Raw genomic sequence first — 16511 nt, 5'->3', positions numbered from 1 at the left:
CTCAGCGCCTTCCGCCTGCGCGGGCCGGGCCGCGGGATCAGCAAGTGCCTGGTGCGGGGCTGGCCAGAGCGACGTACGGGCACCAGGGGGTGAACAGCCCGGGAGCGCCCAGAACCGGGACGGGTCTGTGTGTCTATGGGTCGCTGCACCGTGAGTGAGACATCCTGAGCTCCCGGCCGTGCAAACCAGGGGTGAGGGACGGGAAGGAGTGGAGTCCGCACTCGGATTCTGGACTCTAAATGCTTGGATTTAAATTCCAGATTGTGACCTTCCATCCTGTTACCCTTGTAGTTCTCTCACTTGCAGGACCCTGCCCCTCAAAAAAAAGTAATACCAGGGTTGTTAGATCTGAATTAACATAGTACTGGCCCTGGTATAAGTGTAGCTCTTCTCCATCATCTGCAGTTTGCCGCTAACCACACAGCAGCAGCAGGGACCTGGTTAAGGACATGGGAGCAGATTGTGTCTTTTATGGATCTGCATTGTCCTCGGAATCCATTTCTAACAAGGTGAGCCCAAGTGATTCCCATCCTCTTCTGCCCAGCCCCCACGCTCTGCCCTAGAATATGAGCCTAGCGCAGCAGACCACCATTTCCTCTGCACACCCAGTTCCTCAGGCCACAGGACCATTGCACACGTGGTCACTTATGCTTTCTACACTTCCCTCTGTGGCCCAGGGAATGGGCCACAGAAATGATCTGACCCAGATGCCTTCCCTGACACCCTGAGATGAAGCTGTGGGCAGGGTCAGTTGCTCTGGCACCGAAGAATTAGCATCTCTCCATTCAGTAGGAGGTGACCATACAGCCAAAAAGCTAAACCTCTCATCACCTCTAATCCACCCGCTGCACACTGCTCTCTGGTAAGGCATGAGGAGGCCACAGGCCAGCAGCGGCCAGGCCAGTCCTGCCCCTAAAGAGCTGCTGTTTACTGTGCAATTCTTGCTGCATGAGCAGTATGTAAGAACTGGACTGCGTTTACCTCGTGGTTCCTTTTACTGTTTTACTTTTGTTGCTGGATGCTCTTCTGTATGTCTCTAAGGCCACCCCAGCCTAGCCCTTCTACAGCTTATGACACATGGTATCCAGGCAGAGGTGGGAAGGCCTGGTGTTTACTTGAGGTCCAGGTCCACAAAGCCCCTAGGCACAGGGCCTTTGCAGTGCTGCCCTTTGAAAGACCCATGCTTGATTTGTGGATCAACTTGAAGCAAACAGTATATACAAATGAGCCTTGGAACTGGGTACCAATGTTTTCTTTATTACTTTCTACTAAGATTGCTCTGAAAGTAACTGAAAGAAGCATGACCGTGAGTTGTTACAATTTTTAAGGAGAAAAAGCAGGTATCCAGTCTGGAGAGAGGCAATGTAAGGGGATAATCGGGCTTCCTGTCACATCTTAGTGCCCGTGGTGACAGAGATAAGGAAAGTGTCATCACCAAGTATCAGTGGGATGTCTCTGCTTGGCCGTCCTACGGGCAGTAGCTCCTCACTGGTAGCAACACTATGCAGCCACACAGCTGTGGGTCCTCCTTGACCCTTCCTACCTTGTCATGCATCTTTCTTCCTTTTTTTTTTTAAATCAGTAACAAGGATCCAAATCATGACCACACGGTTGCAAGGCAGGGGCTTTATGCCCCTGAGCTAAATCCCCATCCCAAGCATCTTCCTTTCTGACCCATGTCCAGCACTGGGTGCCGAGGGAGCACTTTTGTGTGACAGCTCACCACTGTGCTGGGGATAGTCCCGCCTTTTGTCCCTTGCAAACAATCTTCTAATCCTTCCTCTGTCCCCACCCTCCAGCCACAGTGGGTTTTCATAAATGCAAATGTGGTTTGCAAAGCTCTTCAGTGAGGGGCTGGGGACAGCGCCGTGGCAGAGCACTTGCCCAGCACACACAAGGCCTAGGGTTTGATCTCCAGCACCACAAAAACAAAACAAAACCAAAAAACGGGAATACAAAAAGAATATAGCAGTTTAATATATCGGACACCAGAGCTGTGAACTGTTGGCAAATAAATAAGGTCCCTCGGAGAGCTCTTCTGAAGGGCAGAGATACAAATGGTGCCACTTCTATCCCACCCACAGGGCACTTCTCTTCTGTCCTCCTGCTCACTAGCCCCCTGCCCCCTTTCCCAACCGCTCTCTACTGGACTTGGCACAGAGCCTGCACATGGCAGATGGCAAAGGCACGCAACCAACAGCAGCCTGGGTGTCAGTGGCCCCTCACAGGTTCCCATCACTACCTTCCTCCCGCCTGGGACAGAGGCTGGGGCTGGCTTCCTGCTCTGTCCCTCCCACACTCACCACTGCCCATAGCTCTGCTCCCTTCCCTGATGGTGCGTGGATGATGGTGGAGCCCAGGTGGCGACTTGGGCAGTGTGGAAATGAGGGGTGGACCTTGTGTAACCAGGGAGAGAAGCGAGTTTGAGGGACTGAATCCCAGGAATCCAGCACACTGTGTAGAGGACTCTGGTTGGGCATAGCACCTTCCCTGTCCCCACCAGGCCACCCAGAAGGCTATTCTGTGTCCCTGCTGGGTAGGGATGGAAGTCTGCCTACAGCATCCCTGGAGAAAAGGCCCCACCATGGATGAGGCCCAGGCACAGAGACCCACTGCAGATCAGGGCAGGGTGTACAGCTGTCGGGCTGGGGGGCCCTGCCTCCTTGGACCCCTAGATTGCCTGGCCTCCTGCCCCACCCCTGAGTCTGAGGCATGAGCTGCAGCTCTTGTGGACAATACGCTGGCACCCTGTCTCTGTGAAGCCCTGTAAGTGCCTGGGCAGTGCCAGCCTTAGTGCACACCTCACTGAGAGCTGGGGGTTTGTGGGAGCTGCTGGGTCTTCGCACCGCACTGAGGGCATAGCTGCCAATCTTAGGCCGAGTGGGAGGGCAGATTGTAGGGTGCCTTCTTCAGAGCCTCCAGGAAGAACTGTTCATTCTCCAGGAAGTCCCGGTCCTGCCAGGCAGATTCAGATACCAGCTCACAGCTCTCTGCACTGAGAGGGGACCTAGATCCTGCTTGGCCAGCCCTAACTGGGCACCCTCCCTACCTACTCCCTGACTCTGGGAGGCAGCAGGGAGCACAAAGCGGCCAGGTAAGGAATGAGATGGCCGTGATCTGTCCTCCAAGGGCCACTTAGCAGCACATCATTCTGTCTCTAAGCCTCAGTTTCCTTATGTCCAAGTGAAGCTTACGAGGCATATAAAGCCACTGGCACTGAGCTGAGCATACAGGACACGCTGAGTGACAGCCGCTGTCACTATTACCAGTGGTCACTTGCAGTGTGATGCAGAGGACTTTTGCCAGGTGCTTTGTCGGGAACCTGGCCTAAGGCAGAGGTCTCAGGAATTACGCACTAAGCAGTCTGTCTTCTCCCAGCCTTGCTGCCTCTGCCCTGAGCTGGAAGGACTCTGCAAGTGTGACCAGAGTGACCTGAGTCCAGGGACATGCTCACCTGCTCCGCTGTGTGTTTCAGCAGGACCAGCTTGGCAAGAAGGTGTGCAGGGCCAGGGCTGGCCAAGAGCTGGCTGTGCTGATGGGAAGAGAGGGCAGGAGCCACGTAGGTGGAGGAAGCTATGAGGAAGAAGCCGGGGTAGGGTGTGGTCGGAAACCAGGCAGCACGGCTGCTTCCCCCACTTCGGTCCTCCCACAAACCAGTGTGGTAGAGCAAGCCTATAATCCCAGCATGTGGGAGGCTGAGGCAGGAGGACTGCTGTGAGTTTGAGGCAAGCCTGGAATACATAGTGAGTCCAAGACAACAGGCAAGCCTGAACTGCATGACAACACCCTATCTCAGAAAACCAAAATAAATAAATAAAATAAGACAAAACAACCTTATACACTAAGCCAGGTGTGGTAGCATATTCCAGGAGGCTAAGACAGGAGAAGCATTCGTTTGAGCCTGGGGAACTTAGTGAAAGCCTGTCTCAAAACAAGAAAAAAAAGACTGGGAATATAGCTCAGTGTGAAGGCCCTGGGTTCAGTCTTCAGTACTGGAAAATAAATAAGTAAACAAAATATTAGACACCATAATGTGTTTTACTTTTTTGTCTTTTTGAGACAGGGTTTCTCTATGTAGTTTAGGCTGGCTTTGAACTCACTGTGTAGTCCAGGCTGGCCTTGAATTTGCAGTAATCCTCCTGTCTCAGCCTCCTGAGTGCTAGGATTACCAGCCTGTATGATTACATGCCTAGCACACTAGACTCTCTCAAAATAAAAACAGGTCTAGAGAAGTAGGTAGGCATAAAGACTCTGAGTTCAATCCCCACTATAAAAAGACAAAACAAAACAGAAACACTAACAAGATGCGGGGTTGGTATTATACATCTTTCAGGGCAGGAAGATTCCAAGTTTAACCCACCCTGGGTAGCTTAGTACTGAGACCCTATCTCCAGTTAACAAATACAGAGAGGGAGAGGGTCCTGAGCATGTCGCTTAGTGGTAGAATGCTCTGAGGTTTCATCCCCAGTGCTATGTGCTCGTCTGTACATGCACGCGTGCACACACAACTGCACGCAGTAACATGGTAACTTTAAAATTCAGCTGCCTAGCTGGTGGCTCACCTCTGTAATCCCAGCACTCGGAAGGCTAAGGTAGGAAGATTGTTTCAAGACCAGCCTAGACTACAAAGTCAGCTTAAGGCCAGCCGGAGCTGCATAGTGAGACCCTGTCTCAAAACGACAAACAAAACAAAACAGCTGCCTGAGCCAGGGATGTAGCTCAGGGGCGTAAATGCCTGCCTGGCAAGTGCAAGGTTCTGAGTTTGATTCCCAGTACGGGGAGGGGGTGGGGTGGGGACACCCAGCTGCTCCTAACTCAAATGGCTGGAGGCCCTGCTGAGTCCGCCTGAAGCCCTGAGGTGGGCCAGCTGAGCTGTTCTTTCTCCTGGAGCCACTTACCACGAAGGCTGGAGTGCGCTGGGCCCTGGGCCCTGGGAGAAAGCTCTGAGGGGCAGCAAGGCAGGTCCTGTCGCACATGGTCGAGCTGTAGCCTCTGCTGGGCCAGACTCAGGTGTTCCTACACCCAACCCAAGACAGGACTCAGCAGCTGGCAGTGGGCACAGGGGCTGGGGTGGTGGGGGTGGGGTACCTGGTGCACATGCTCTTCCTGCTGCCGAAGCCGCTCCTGCTGCCTCTGCAGGACCTGCAGCCTGGCCTGCTGCTCGGACTGCATCTGTCGGGCCTTGTGCAGTGCAAGCTCGCCTTCCTTGTACTTCTTGGAGGCCACCTGCAAGGAGCCTGCTGGATTAGGAATAGGTGGGGTCACTTGGTGGCCCAAGCCCTGGACCTGTCCAGCCGTACCTCGCTCAAGTGCTCCACTTCCTCAGCTCGCAGCTGCAGGCTCAGGGCTGTGGCCTTAACATTCTCCTTCTCCAGCTGCAGCTCTTGCCGCTCCCGCTCCACCGCTTCCCTCTCAGTTGCCAACTGCTTCTCCTTGACCCGGAGTTCGCTGGCCCTGACCTTCAGTTCTGCCCGCTCCTAGGGAAGGCACAACCTTTGTCTCGCCTCCTGGGGGCTGTCCCAGACTCGGTGCAAAACCTATAAGGTCGCCCTGCCTGTCCTGCCTCTCGGAGGGGCAGTGGCTTCCAGAATGGGTCCCAGGCCTGGGGCCAGGTCAGGTGATCCTCACAGCAGTGTAACCACTGCAGGCCTATTTCTGAACTGCAGTTTCTTTCTTTCTTTCTTTTTTTTTTGTGGTACTAGGGATTGAACCAGGGCCCCAAGCATGCTAGGCAAGTGCTCTACCACTGAGCTACTCTCTAGCCCCACCATGTCTCTAAAATGCCTGTCATGCCAGGCATGGTGGCACACGCCTGAAATCCCAGCACTGGGGAGACTGAGACAGAAAGATCACCATGGCCATCAGTTCAAATCCACTGCTGGCTTCATAGTGAGTGCAGGGCCAGCCAGAACTATGTAGTGAGACCCGGTCTCAAAACAAAACAAAACAACCAAACCAAACCAAAAATGTCTGTTATGAGAACCAATGTAGACTGAGGGAAATGTGCAAGAACTGCCTTAAACAATGCAAAGAAGTTATTGCAATGAGGGAACCACTGTTTTAATTCTTTTTGGATCCTAAAGATTGACCCCAGGACCTAAGCGAGCTAGGTAAGCACTCCAGCACGCAGCTTGAAACATGGTCTCATTAAACAGCCCAGCTGGTCATTGACTTTGCGATCCTTCTCCTTCAATTTCGTGAGGAGCTGGGATTACAGGCTGTGCCACCAAGCCCAGCTGGTTCCTGTATTCTTATTGCAGTGACCTTACAGTGGTACTTCAGTTCACAAACTTGATTTTCTCCACAGTTCTGTTGGCAAACCAAGTGGGATGGGTACTGACAGACTCTGTGGTTAGGTTCAATGTGACCTCATGAAAGAATCTGATTCAGTTCTCCTCCACTTTGGTTTGCAACCAGAATCATGGAGAGGATTGAGTGCGAATCGAGGTACCACTGAAATTTCTAGGCCTGGAAGCTGATGCTCCCAGAAAAACTGGGGCTGTCCTGGAGGCACTGGGTCCTACCTTGGCCAGGCTGATGATGGTGCCCTCCCGCTGGGTGTCCACCTGCAGTGCTCGTTCCATCTCACGCTCTGCTCGCTCTTTACTCAGCTTCTGCTGCGTGGAGAACTCTGCCCACTCCACGGCTAGGCGCCGCTGCTCCTCCCCACACTTATGCATGACTGACTTCTGCTCCTCCAGCAAGGCACTCTGGATTCGAGGGCAGGTGCATGGTGTGAGTGTCCCTGTGCATTGTGCTGGGGTCAGCAATGGATGTGGTGCTGGACTCACCTTGACCCTTTCCAGCTCCTCCCTCTCCATGGTGATCTGCTGGACCATCACCTTCCTCTGCTCCTCCAGGGCACGCTGCATGGACTCTGCCTTGGACCGCTCCGCGTTCACTCGCCAGCGTTCCTGCAGGGTACACGGCAGGGCTCAGGGCCAGCTCCTGATGCTGGAGCTGGCATGGCTGGTCCTCAAGGAGCTGTGCAAACCTATCTACAACTCCTGAGCGAAGTTGGAGGTACCTGAGAGACCTGGCCTGGGCTCAGGGGTCTCCAGCTACATCATGGCTAGTGCAAAGGACAGTCACATCCCTTCCTAAATCACCAACTCTGGGGCTCTGCTGCCTGTCACACATCAGCCAAGCAGAGGAGCACAGGAGAACTCATCACTGTGCTTGGGGCTCAGGGTACATGCAGACAGAAAGTAGGACGCCGACTGCCTGGCCTGAAGAGGTGCTCGACAGCTCCAGTCAGAGTATGCAGATGTGGTCATGATAGAAAAGCATCTGTATCTAGGTTGGAATGGCCATGGGATATCACTGTCCATGAATATCTCTGCCTAGTGGTAATTTTAATTTTCTTTATTGTTTCATATATATATACTTTTTTTTTTTTTTTTTTGAGACAGGGTCTCACCATGTGGTTCACACTGGCCTTGAGCTCACTTTGTAGCCCAGGCTGGTCTCCAACTCGCAATGATCCTCCTGCCTCAGCCTCCTGAGTGCTGGGATTACAGGTGTACACCACCATGCCTGGCCTATTTTAATTTTTTTTAATGTAACATTATTATAACAGTGCGAAGGGTACTCTTCTTAAAATAAGGCTTGGCTGGGGATGTAGGTCAGCAGCACAAATGCCTGCCTGGTAAGTGCAAGGCCAAAATATATGTAATAAGGTTCTTATGCATGAAAGATGAATGATATGTAAGAAGTTAAACACGTGTCGTGTGTCATAGTTATGGAGGTAAAGTGACATTTAGTGGAGTGTCTGTCCCCATGTCACAGATCGAAGGGGGAAAGGGAGGTGCAGCTGACGGTGGGAAGACTATGGAGAGTGGCCACGTGGCTGGGGACCGAGGAGCAGGTGGTAGACAGCCCGCCTGGGCAGTGCTAAGGCCAGGCAAGAGTGGGACGGAGCAGCAGGGCACTGACCGTAAGGAGAGGCAGCACACCTGCTCTAGGAGCCGGCTCTGCTCACTCAGGTGTGCCTCCATCTTCCCGATGACCTCCTGCAGACGGCCACGCTCTTCCTCCATGTCCCGCTGCTGCTGGCCCAGCCGCTCCTGTAGCACTGGGGAAGGCGCATAGACATTTTGCCCTCCTTTCCACCGAGGGGGCCTGGCTATGGGAGATGGGAGATAGGGTGTACCTCGCAGCTGCTTGTCCTGCTGCCGGACGCCCAGCTCCCGCTCCTGCGCCATAGTGAGATGCGAGGCTTCCACGCGGGAGGCCAGCACGTTCAGGCTGCTGGAGAACTTCTCCATCTGCTCGATGATGCCATTCAGGGACCTGCAAGAGGATGGAACACCTCGTCCTGGGGACGTCCAGACCTGGGCTTGGGTGGCAGGGTTGTCGGCACACAAACCGTGTGTGGGAGGTGGCACTGGTGACGGCATCAATCTCTTGGTCCTTCAGCAGCTTCAGCCGCTGCAGCTGCTCATCATGGTCTTTGCGCATCTCCAGGATGGACGCCCTGTGGGAAGCAGTGGAAGAGACCCAGGGCCCTTCTGAGCAAGGCCATATAAAGACCATGGCATCCCTTCACAGAAGGCACAGCTCTCCAAGGGGCTCCTCTGCTTCCTCTTCCACCTCTCCAGGCACTGTCTTACCTTTCTCAGTTTCAGTGCCACACACAGCAAAGAGTCCTCTTACTCAGTAAAGGGCACTTTTCACAGAAAACAGAAAGTTGTGTGTGCTGGGCATGGTGCTGCACCCCCATAATCCCAGCACTTGGGAGGCTGATGCAGGAGGACTGCTATTCGTTTGAGGCTAGCCTGAGCTACATAAGTGAGTTTAAGGCCATCCTGAACTATATAATGAGACCCTGTCTCAAAAAACAAAAATAAAGAAGCTCTCCAAAAAACAAAAGAAAGCAAGCTGTGTGAATAACCCTTTTTGTCTGTCCATTTGGGCAGCCTTAAAGGGCCTTCTCTATTCCCAGTGTCTACAGGTATCTTTCATTTCAATCTCACCTCAAAAGTAACCAATCAACATACCAGCCCAACAGGCACACCTCTGCCAGCTGGAGCTGGTTGACAGACTCCATGGGTCAGCAGGAGAGTGGATTAACTTATGTTTGGCTGGGCCCTGGGGTGCTTTCTTGCTGGCAAGCTCTGCCCGGATGGCTAGGGGGCCCCTGAGCTCTGTATAAGCCACCTCTGGCTTCAGCAGAGGGAAAATAGGTCAGTGGGGTCAATCCTCGGTCCTCGCCTTGAGGGGAGAGAGAGGGCGGGAGCCCTGGGCTAAGACTGTAGAGCTACGGCCTGGTTTTCATGGGCACCATTCGCCTTTGGTAGATCCTTGACAGCTGGTTCCCCTCCCACAGTCCGAGTCTGTTCTCACCACTGCAGGTCCCGGAGTCGCTCCATATGCTGGTCTTTTTCGTGCTCAGCCGCTGCCAATTGGCGCTGGTGCTGGGCTGTGAGCTCAGCTCGGGCTTGCTCAGCCTCACAGCAGTGTGACAGATACCGAGCTGATAGTTCCTCATTCTCTCTCCGGAGCCGCTCCTCCCGTTGCTGATATGATGACTCTAGCATCTTGATGCGGCTTCTGCTCAAACAATGCCTCCCTAAAGGATCTCCTAGAGCATGTCATTGTGGTCTTACAGCTCAGAGGAGATCCAAGCCAGCCCTGATGCAGCCCATGAGCACGATGAGGGTGGGTACCTGTGTGCACTCTCGATGAGCTCCAGGTCTGCCTGGTGCTGCTGCTGCAAACTCTGGAGCAGCATCTTGTGCTGGGCCCGCTCCAGCTCCAGCTTCCGCACCTAGGTGCAGTGGAGGCACAGTGTAGCTCAGGTGCAGGGTCTCTCCACATCTGCACTGCCCACTGTCTCCAGCCCCCACCGCCAGGTGCCCTGAGGCCCTCACCTGGGTCTCCAGCTCTGCCAGCTGGGCCTGGCTCTGTAGCAGCTCAGCCTGCAACGGGCCAGTGTTGCTCTGAAGCTGTGCCTGGGCTGCCAAGAATGGCTTGTGGTATCCTGTACTAGGCAGCAGATTTTGCACTAGAGACTCTGGGACCACAGACTATGGAAGAAAACAAAAGCCACTGTAGGGCAGTATGTAAGTGAACTTGGCTACTTCCTGGCTCTCTGCTCATGGGATTGCATGGCCTTGTCCCTTATCTGTGGCTGTAAATGCAATGCCGTCACTTTTAAAAATCTTTTTTTTTTTAAATCGGTACCAGGGATCGAACTCACGACCACACGCTTGCAAGGCAGGTGCTTATGCTGTTGAGTTAAATTCCCAGCCCTAGCAGTGCCGTCACTTTAAGCTCTGGTCATGAAAGTGAATCAACCTCCCTCCTGCTCCACATTTTCCCCAGTGGGGCCTCCAGCTCTGGAGAAAAGCAGCAGTCATGGTTAGCTGCTCACAAAAGCTTCTGATACTGGCCTGTCAGGTCTGAAGACCACATGCTGAGACTATGCTGGTTCCCTAAGCTGCCTTCACCCACCATCTCCCAGGGACCTGATCTTGTGTGCCACTCTCCCAACTCAGGTGACAGAACTGGAGAGGCTATGGCAGGACGGCAGGGGTGGGAGAGGCTTTCCAGATGGAATAGCAGTCTGGAGCAGCCCCTGCCTAGCTGTTACCTCCAAAAACCCTGCTGATGCTGGCCTGGTCACACCCACTCTCCCTGAAGTCAGGAGGCTAAAACTTCAGGAGGGCATGGCTGGGAGACATTAGGGTAAGCTGGCTGCTGTCACATCAGGCATGGCAGGTTATCATGTCCCACTCTGAAGTTGCCTCTGAGCGAGGAGAGTTGTTCCCTGGGGCCAAGACCTATTCCTGTTTATTCCCCTCCCTACCTGGACAGGCACAGGGAGCCCTGGGGGTTCCTGGGAGCTTGGGAAATGAGATGCAGGCTCTGAAAAGTCAACAGCAGAGAAGCACAGAAATGAGAGAGAAGCTCAGGTGAGCCCAGGCTCCGGGCCTGTGTGTATGGGAGCTCATCTTTTGGGGATCTGTGATGTTAACTTTGGCTGTAAACTTGGCTGGATTAAGGAGCACCCAGAAAATCAATACTGCACACCGCTGGATGCGGCTGTGAAGGTATTTTCAGAGATGGGACGGTACTGACTCAGTGGGGGCAGCATCATACAGCAGGAGGGCATGAGTAGGGGTTGAGTAGGGGGAAGCCCACTCACGTTGACCAGAGCAGATTTCTCTCTCCTCTTCTCTGCCTCCTGCACGCCATGAGCTGAGCTGCTCTGCTTCAGCACGTGCTGTCCACCATGGGTCCCCACCATGATGTGACCCCATCATGATGTGCTGCCTCACCATGCACTGGACCCTCTGAATCATATAACCTTGCTTCCTTTTAAAGTTTTTTTCTCAAGTGTTTGCTCATGATGCTGAAAAGCTGACCAATACAAGCCCCAAAGGAGATCTAGGTACCTCTTTCTCATCCAGCCCCAAACAAAGCAGAAAACAAACCATCGTAAAAAGGATCTCCAGAGGCTGCTCTCCTCTTGAGGTCACCCGCAGAGAGGGCCAAGGCAGGCTGGCTGTAACTTGTGGGGGACCTGGGGACAAAGGACAAGGCAGCCAGTTGAACAGTGTTCTGTGTAGAATGCAGAGAGAGCAGGAGTGGTCTCGCCAGGGGAAAGGGAAATTTTAGGTTTAAATGACTGGGTAAAAAGGCCCAGTGGCTAATAGTTTACTAGAAGTACAGGACCCAGCTGGTAAAGGGGACACAGCCTCCAAGAGCTCTGTCATCAGTGGGCCTGACAGAGATAGCAAATATAAAAAGGCCAGCCAGCAATCTGGGGGTGCCTGCCTCTGGGAGTGGGAGCCTGGCAGCGCCCCCCTCCCCACTCATTCTCTCAGCCCTGGGGCCAGACATACCCTGCAGCATCAGGCCTGGTGGCCAGTGCTTCTTGCGCTGCTGCTCCTCCTAAGGTCCTTGTAGCAGCTGCCTGCTCGAGTTCCTGAATGCTGGCACCAAGTTGGCTGTGGACAGTCCACGTTAAAGATGGAGGCCACAGGAGGCCCAGATTAGGCTGAAGCCAGCCCTAGACAAGCTCACAGAATGGAGCCTGCAGGGTTCCCCTTGCCCCTCCCTGCTTCCCTCGGCCTTGCTGTTCCTGCCACCAACTTGGGGAATTCTCCCAAGTCTCAGCTCCTAGGGCCTGTGGCTACCTTTCCCTTGCAGGACCTATTCCCGCCTCACTGTCCACTGTGACATGTGTCTATAGAGTGACAGGAGGCATGTCAAATTTAAAGTCCTGTCTGGGTCCACTTGGCTTTGTTTGGGCCTGCACTGCTGCTCTTCTCAGCTGCCCAGGGCGGCCACCTCTGAAACCACTCTCTTTTCTGTGATTTCTGTGTGTTTGGGTCTGAGCTTTTCCCTTGGCTTTAAGGCAAAGTGAACCTCCCACCACACCAACTCCAGGACATGCTGATGTCTCTGGCCTCACAGAAGCCATCAAGTCTCCTCCTCTCAGTTGACTGCATGGCAGTTCACTACTTCCTCTGGACCTCAGCCTTGCTGACCCCTTTAGCTGGTCCCTTCTGCCTGTGCTCCTGCCCTTACGGGTCCACTGCACTGCCATTCTGTGGCTCCCAGGAGCTGCTCCTCAGCCACTGTGTCTTCTCAAACATCCCTGGAAGCACAGGGGAACCTCAGCTCACACTCTAGCTTGGGTGACAGAAACACCAGTGTGCACACTGGGTTTCTCTGCCAGCCTGAGGGCTCTGAGGACAGGGGCCCAGCTCAAAAACAGGGTGCCCTGTCCTCTCCCTGCTGTGCTCAAGAGAAAGGGTAGCAAAGCTGATGGTCCTGGCTCTTTCTCTCCACTCACACAGCAGCCCAAGCCCATACCTGCCAGAAGGGGCAGAGCCTGCTATGGTCTTATAGGCCCCAGTGCGCTCCGCTCTGGCCAGACCCTGGGACTTCTTCTGAGATAAGACATGGCTCAGCCAGTCCTCTTCCTCTTCCTCTTCCTCTTTGGATGCTTCCAGCTTGGCAGCTTGGCTGGATTTGACAGGGGACATGGCACCCTCAGCTGGTAGCTTTGTCCCTGAGGAGAGCCGCTGAGGAGGATCAGGCTGCAGGCATGGGGTCGCACGCTGGCTCACGGGAGGTGTACAGATCACCAAGTCTCCTCCTTGGGCCTCTTGGGTGGGACAGGGAGGCAGCAGGTCCAAGTCTTCATCCTTAAGGCCCAACCACTCAGCTCCTCCCCTTCTGGGGTGGATGGGGCTAGAAGCGGCTGAAGGGCTCCACTTGGAGCCCAGCTCTCCCTTGGGGTCTGAGCCACCTTCTGGTAAGAACCTGCTTCAAGACAAAACGAAAGGTGTCAGACAGGGGAGGCCACTGTGCCCACAGCCGCCTGCTAGCCTTTCCCTCTGTGCCTGAGGCACACAGACCGAAGTCCATGATGCCCTCAGGCTGCACGGTCAGCCTGAGGCCCAACGAGCAGTGGCTCTCAGACCAGCTCGGGTGAAAGGGCAGTGGCAGGTGGTGTGCTATCTACAGAACACCTAGAAATAGAGACATTTTGACTGCTACCACACAAATCAGGGGTGACTGTGCCCACAAAGAGCATAGCGTCAAGTCACAGCCTTGGGCATATGGGTCCAGAGAACATCAGTTAGATCAAGTGGTGTTAAAGTTTCCCACAAGCCTGTTTGTTTCCAGCTCATTTACATAGCCACTTCCGACAGTCAGGGGCTGGAGGCTCCAAGGTTTAGGTTCTGGGACTGAGGGGCAGGGGATGCTGCTCAGTGGTGCAATATGTGTTTGGAAACCGAGGACAGGCCTTAGTTTCAATCTAGCACCAATGGAAAAAAAATGTTCTAGAAATAGTATCTATGTGGAAGAGAAGTATTTAGGTGGAAAGACAGGCTATCACAGCTGATGTCTTCAGGGCTGACTGCTGATCTTGGATAAAGCCGAGCATGGTGGTATACATCTGTAATCCCAGCACTTGGGAGGCTAGGAGGCAGGAGGATTGCTGTGAGTTCAAGGCCAGCCTGGGCCACATAGTGTGCTCAAAACTAACCTGGGCTACACAGTGAGACCCTGTCTCAAAAGAGTAAAAACAGAAACAGCCAGGTGTGGTGGCACGTGCTGGGAGGCTGAGGCACAAGAATCACAAGTTCAAGGCCAACCTCAGTTACATACTGAGTTCAACATTAACCTAAATAGCATAGCAAGACTCTTGTCTCAAAGACAACGAAACAGGGGCTGGAGACATAGCTCAGCAGCATAGCACCTGCCTGGCAAGTGCGAGGTCCTGAGTTTGATCCCTGGTACTCACAGAAATATAAATAAAATTAGATCATGATGTTAAAAAATATGTATGAAAAACAAATGAAAACAGACAATTTTTCCCTAAGCGTGAATCACCTCAAGATACAGTTCAAACTATATGCTGGGAGAAAAACTCCAAATTCAGAAAATTTCATCGCTGACTATTGTTGCAAACCGGGAGGAGCAGAGTGTCAGGAAGGCCTGAGCAGCTCCACCAGCAGCCTCACGAGGAACAGACTACAACCGCCACTGCCACAGGTTCATGGACTCACTAGTCCGAGACCAAATGATAGCACGGCCCTTCTGGCTCCACGCAGAGCATCTACCTTACAGCGGTCCCGGGGGGAACCTGGGACTGCTAGCCAGGGCAGAATCTGGGCTCAGTGTCCCGTGGGAGCCTGGACTCTGGGGAGCCTCCCTCTTCTGCAGTGCTCAGCACCAGCGCCTGGAGCTCCACACAAGGCTGTCAGGTGGGATGTGGGCTGTGGGGACCTGTCTTCCCAGTGGCCAGCCCGTCTCGAAGGCCCAGCTCCCTGCAGGCCCTGCTCACCTGACAGACTGTCGGCGGGACTGCCGGCCCTCAGAGGAGCCCAGGGTGGGCTGGTAGGCCCCAAAGGTGAGGACTTCATCATCCCAGCTGTCTTCTTTGTCTGAAAGTGAAGGGGTCTATGACTGTTTCTAGAATCTGGCACAAGGGAACCAAACTTTTCCTTTTTTGGCAGTGCTGGGGATGGAACAAGAGGCCTGTTACATGCTAGGCAGGTGCTCCTCCACTGGTGAGTATTCAGCCCTGGGAAGACCGACTTTTGCCCCTGAAGGATTCTGTCTAGAAATGCTGAACCAGCAGCTGACACAGGAGAGAAGCTAAGGTAGGGCTGCCCTAGAGGGATCACTGGGGCTACGCAGGATCAGCCAGCAAAACGAACTGGCCAGGGTTTGCCCCCTCTAAGGCCAAGCCCAGTGGGCTGTGTGTCACAGAACAAATCCCTACACAATGGTGAGTAGAGCAATGCTGTGAGAAACACTGGGCCAAGGGCATGTTTTCCAACTGTGACCTGCTCTCTCTCACAGGGTCAAGAAACTACGCTGAGCTGGGCATGGTGGGGCATGGCTGTAATCTCAGGACTTTAGGAGGCTGAGGCAGGAAAACAGAAAGCTTTGGCAACTGGGAAATTTACATCTTGTCTCAAAATACAAAATAAATAAATAAATAAATAAATAAATAAAGGGCTGGGGATGTCCTCTCAATGCAAGGCCCTGGGTTCAATTCTCAGTGCTGAGAAACTAAGCTAAGCTAACTTGACAAGTGGTGACAAGTGTATTCATACATCAAAAGCAGCTATACAGAGCAAGCAGGTGCTGGGTGGGGTAAGGGTAAGTGATCTCACGGCACCTCCGCTGCAGTTACAGATGTAATGTGTGTGCCATGACATGAAGTTATTTCTTGTTACCTGTTGTAAAAACCTCGGTGAGAGCCCCCTCCTCTGCCCTCCAGTCCTGGACCATCCTTCTCACCCTGTGACCTCTGGTACTTCTTGTCTAGCTTGAACTCCCTGTGTTCCCCAGTTCCTGGGCGGGCTAGGAGTTTGGTGGCTGTGCCTCGACCCAGAAGCTCATCCAACTTGGAGCGAGCAGACCAGGGCCCTTCCCTGCAGGACGGGAGGTGAGGAAGGAGTAGGTGACTACACAGGGCTCCCAAATGGCCCCTGCAGGACCCACCCTTGAATATTTCCCTGGACCTGCGGCAGCAGCCTGGCCAGGGACCCCCACCCACACAGATCCTTACTGGTCTCCCGTCTGCCTCCTCTCTGTGCTGGGGCTGTCTCCAAACCCCAGGGTGGCCATGATGTCATCCCCGTCATCAAATAGCAATTCATCTTTCTTTCGGATGGGGGTGTCCCCAGGAGTTAGAGGAACAGTCATACCTAAAAGACAGAACTAAGGTCCTGTGCCTGTGGCCTTCTTACCCTCCACCATGACTGAACAGGCCTCTCTGCAACCCTGAGTCTCCAGTGGGGCAGGGGGCATAGGTCTGCCCTTGGGACTCTAGGCCCCTAGCCCACTCCCAGGCCCATGCGCCCACCTCTCTGCCCCCAGAAACTGATCAGCTCTTGGTCCTAGGCCTGAAACCTGTGGTCCTGTCCAGCTGAGGACTCTGCCCTATCTGCTGTCTGCTGTGTGCAGAGTCTCTCCCAGAATGAGGAACAAGTCACCCTACCCCTTAGCAGCACAGGCATCTATCTGCCTGGCAA

General features: G+C 53.7%; 1 protein-coding gene and 1 long non-coding RNA gene across 23 annotated transcripts in view; one reads left to right on the top strand and one right to left on the bottom strand.

Annotated features, from left to right (window-relative positions):
- Nucleotides 1–8: 8 nt before the first annotated feature.
- Nucleotides 9–8875, top strand: LOC106027667 (uncharacterized). 4 transcript variants are annotated; one of them, XR_010045185.1, is made up of 3 exons: nt 9–150; nt 406–509; nt 8419–8875. It is a non-coding gene; the product is annotated as an uncharacterized LOC106027667 (long non-coding RNA). The 4 variants fall into 4 exon arrangements; XR_010045183.1 differs by having other exon boundaries at nt 3379–8875; XR_001201238.3 differs by having other exon boundaries at nt 24–191.
- The window catches only part of Fbf1 (Fas binding factor 1), a 28153-nt gene continuing 12878 nt past the window's right edge, over nt 1237–16511 (bottom strand). For 9 of the 19 annotated variants that reach the window (XM_013151965.2, XM_013151984.2, XM_063242048.1 and 6 more), the window contains 20 exons: nt 16046–16184; nt 15775–15908; nt 14810–14909; nt 12826–13281; nt 11850–11954; nt 11439–11527; nt 10811–10869; nt 9873–10028; nt 9669–9769; nt 9346–9552; nt 8369–8476; nt 8153–8292; nt 7956–8074; nt 6792–6914; nt 6525–6710; nt 5301–5477; nt 5089–5226; nt 4899–5016; nt 3455–3573; nt 1237–2955 (listed from right to left, as the gene is read on the bottom strand). In XM_013151965.2, coding sequence (XP_013007419.2) covers nt 2872–2955; nt 3455–3573; nt 4899–5016; nt 5089–5226; nt 5301–5477; nt 6525–6710; nt 6792–6914; nt 7956–8074; nt 8153–8292; nt 8369–8476; nt 9346–9552; nt 9669–9769; nt 9873–10028; nt 10811–10869; nt 11439–11527; nt 11850–11954; nt 12826–13281; nt 14810–14909; nt 15775–15908; nt 16046–16184 — 2858 coding nt within the window. In that variant the 3' untranslated portion in view covers nt 1237–2871. Of the gene's footprint in view, nt 2956–3454; nt 3574–4562; nt 4667–4898; nt 5017–5088; nt 5227–5300; nt 5478–6524; nt 6711–6791; nt 6915–7955; nt 8075–8152; nt 8293–8368; nt 8477–9345; nt 9553–9668; nt 9770–9872; nt 10029–10810; nt 10870–11438; nt 11528–11849; nt 11955–12825; nt 13282–14809; nt 14910–15774; nt 15909–16045; nt 16185–16511 lie in introns of those variants that run through there. The other 10 variants (XM_063242049.1, XM_063242052.1, XM_063242050.1 and 7 more) reach the window with 8 other exon arrangements.

Source organism: Cavia porcellus, unplaced genomic scaffold (genome assembly GCF_034190915.1).
Source record: "Cavia porcellus strain 051 isolate PalLab524CR breed Dunkin Hartley unplaced genomic scaffold, mCavPor4.1 scaffold_32, whole genome shotgun sequence".
In the NCBI taxonomy this organism is placed as follows: Eukaryota; Metazoa; Chordata; class Mammalia; order Rodentia; family Caviidae; genus Cavia; species Cavia porcellus.
The sequence above is the reverse complement of the archived record's forward strand: the minus strand, read 5'-3'. Positions and strand labels throughout refer to the sequence as shown.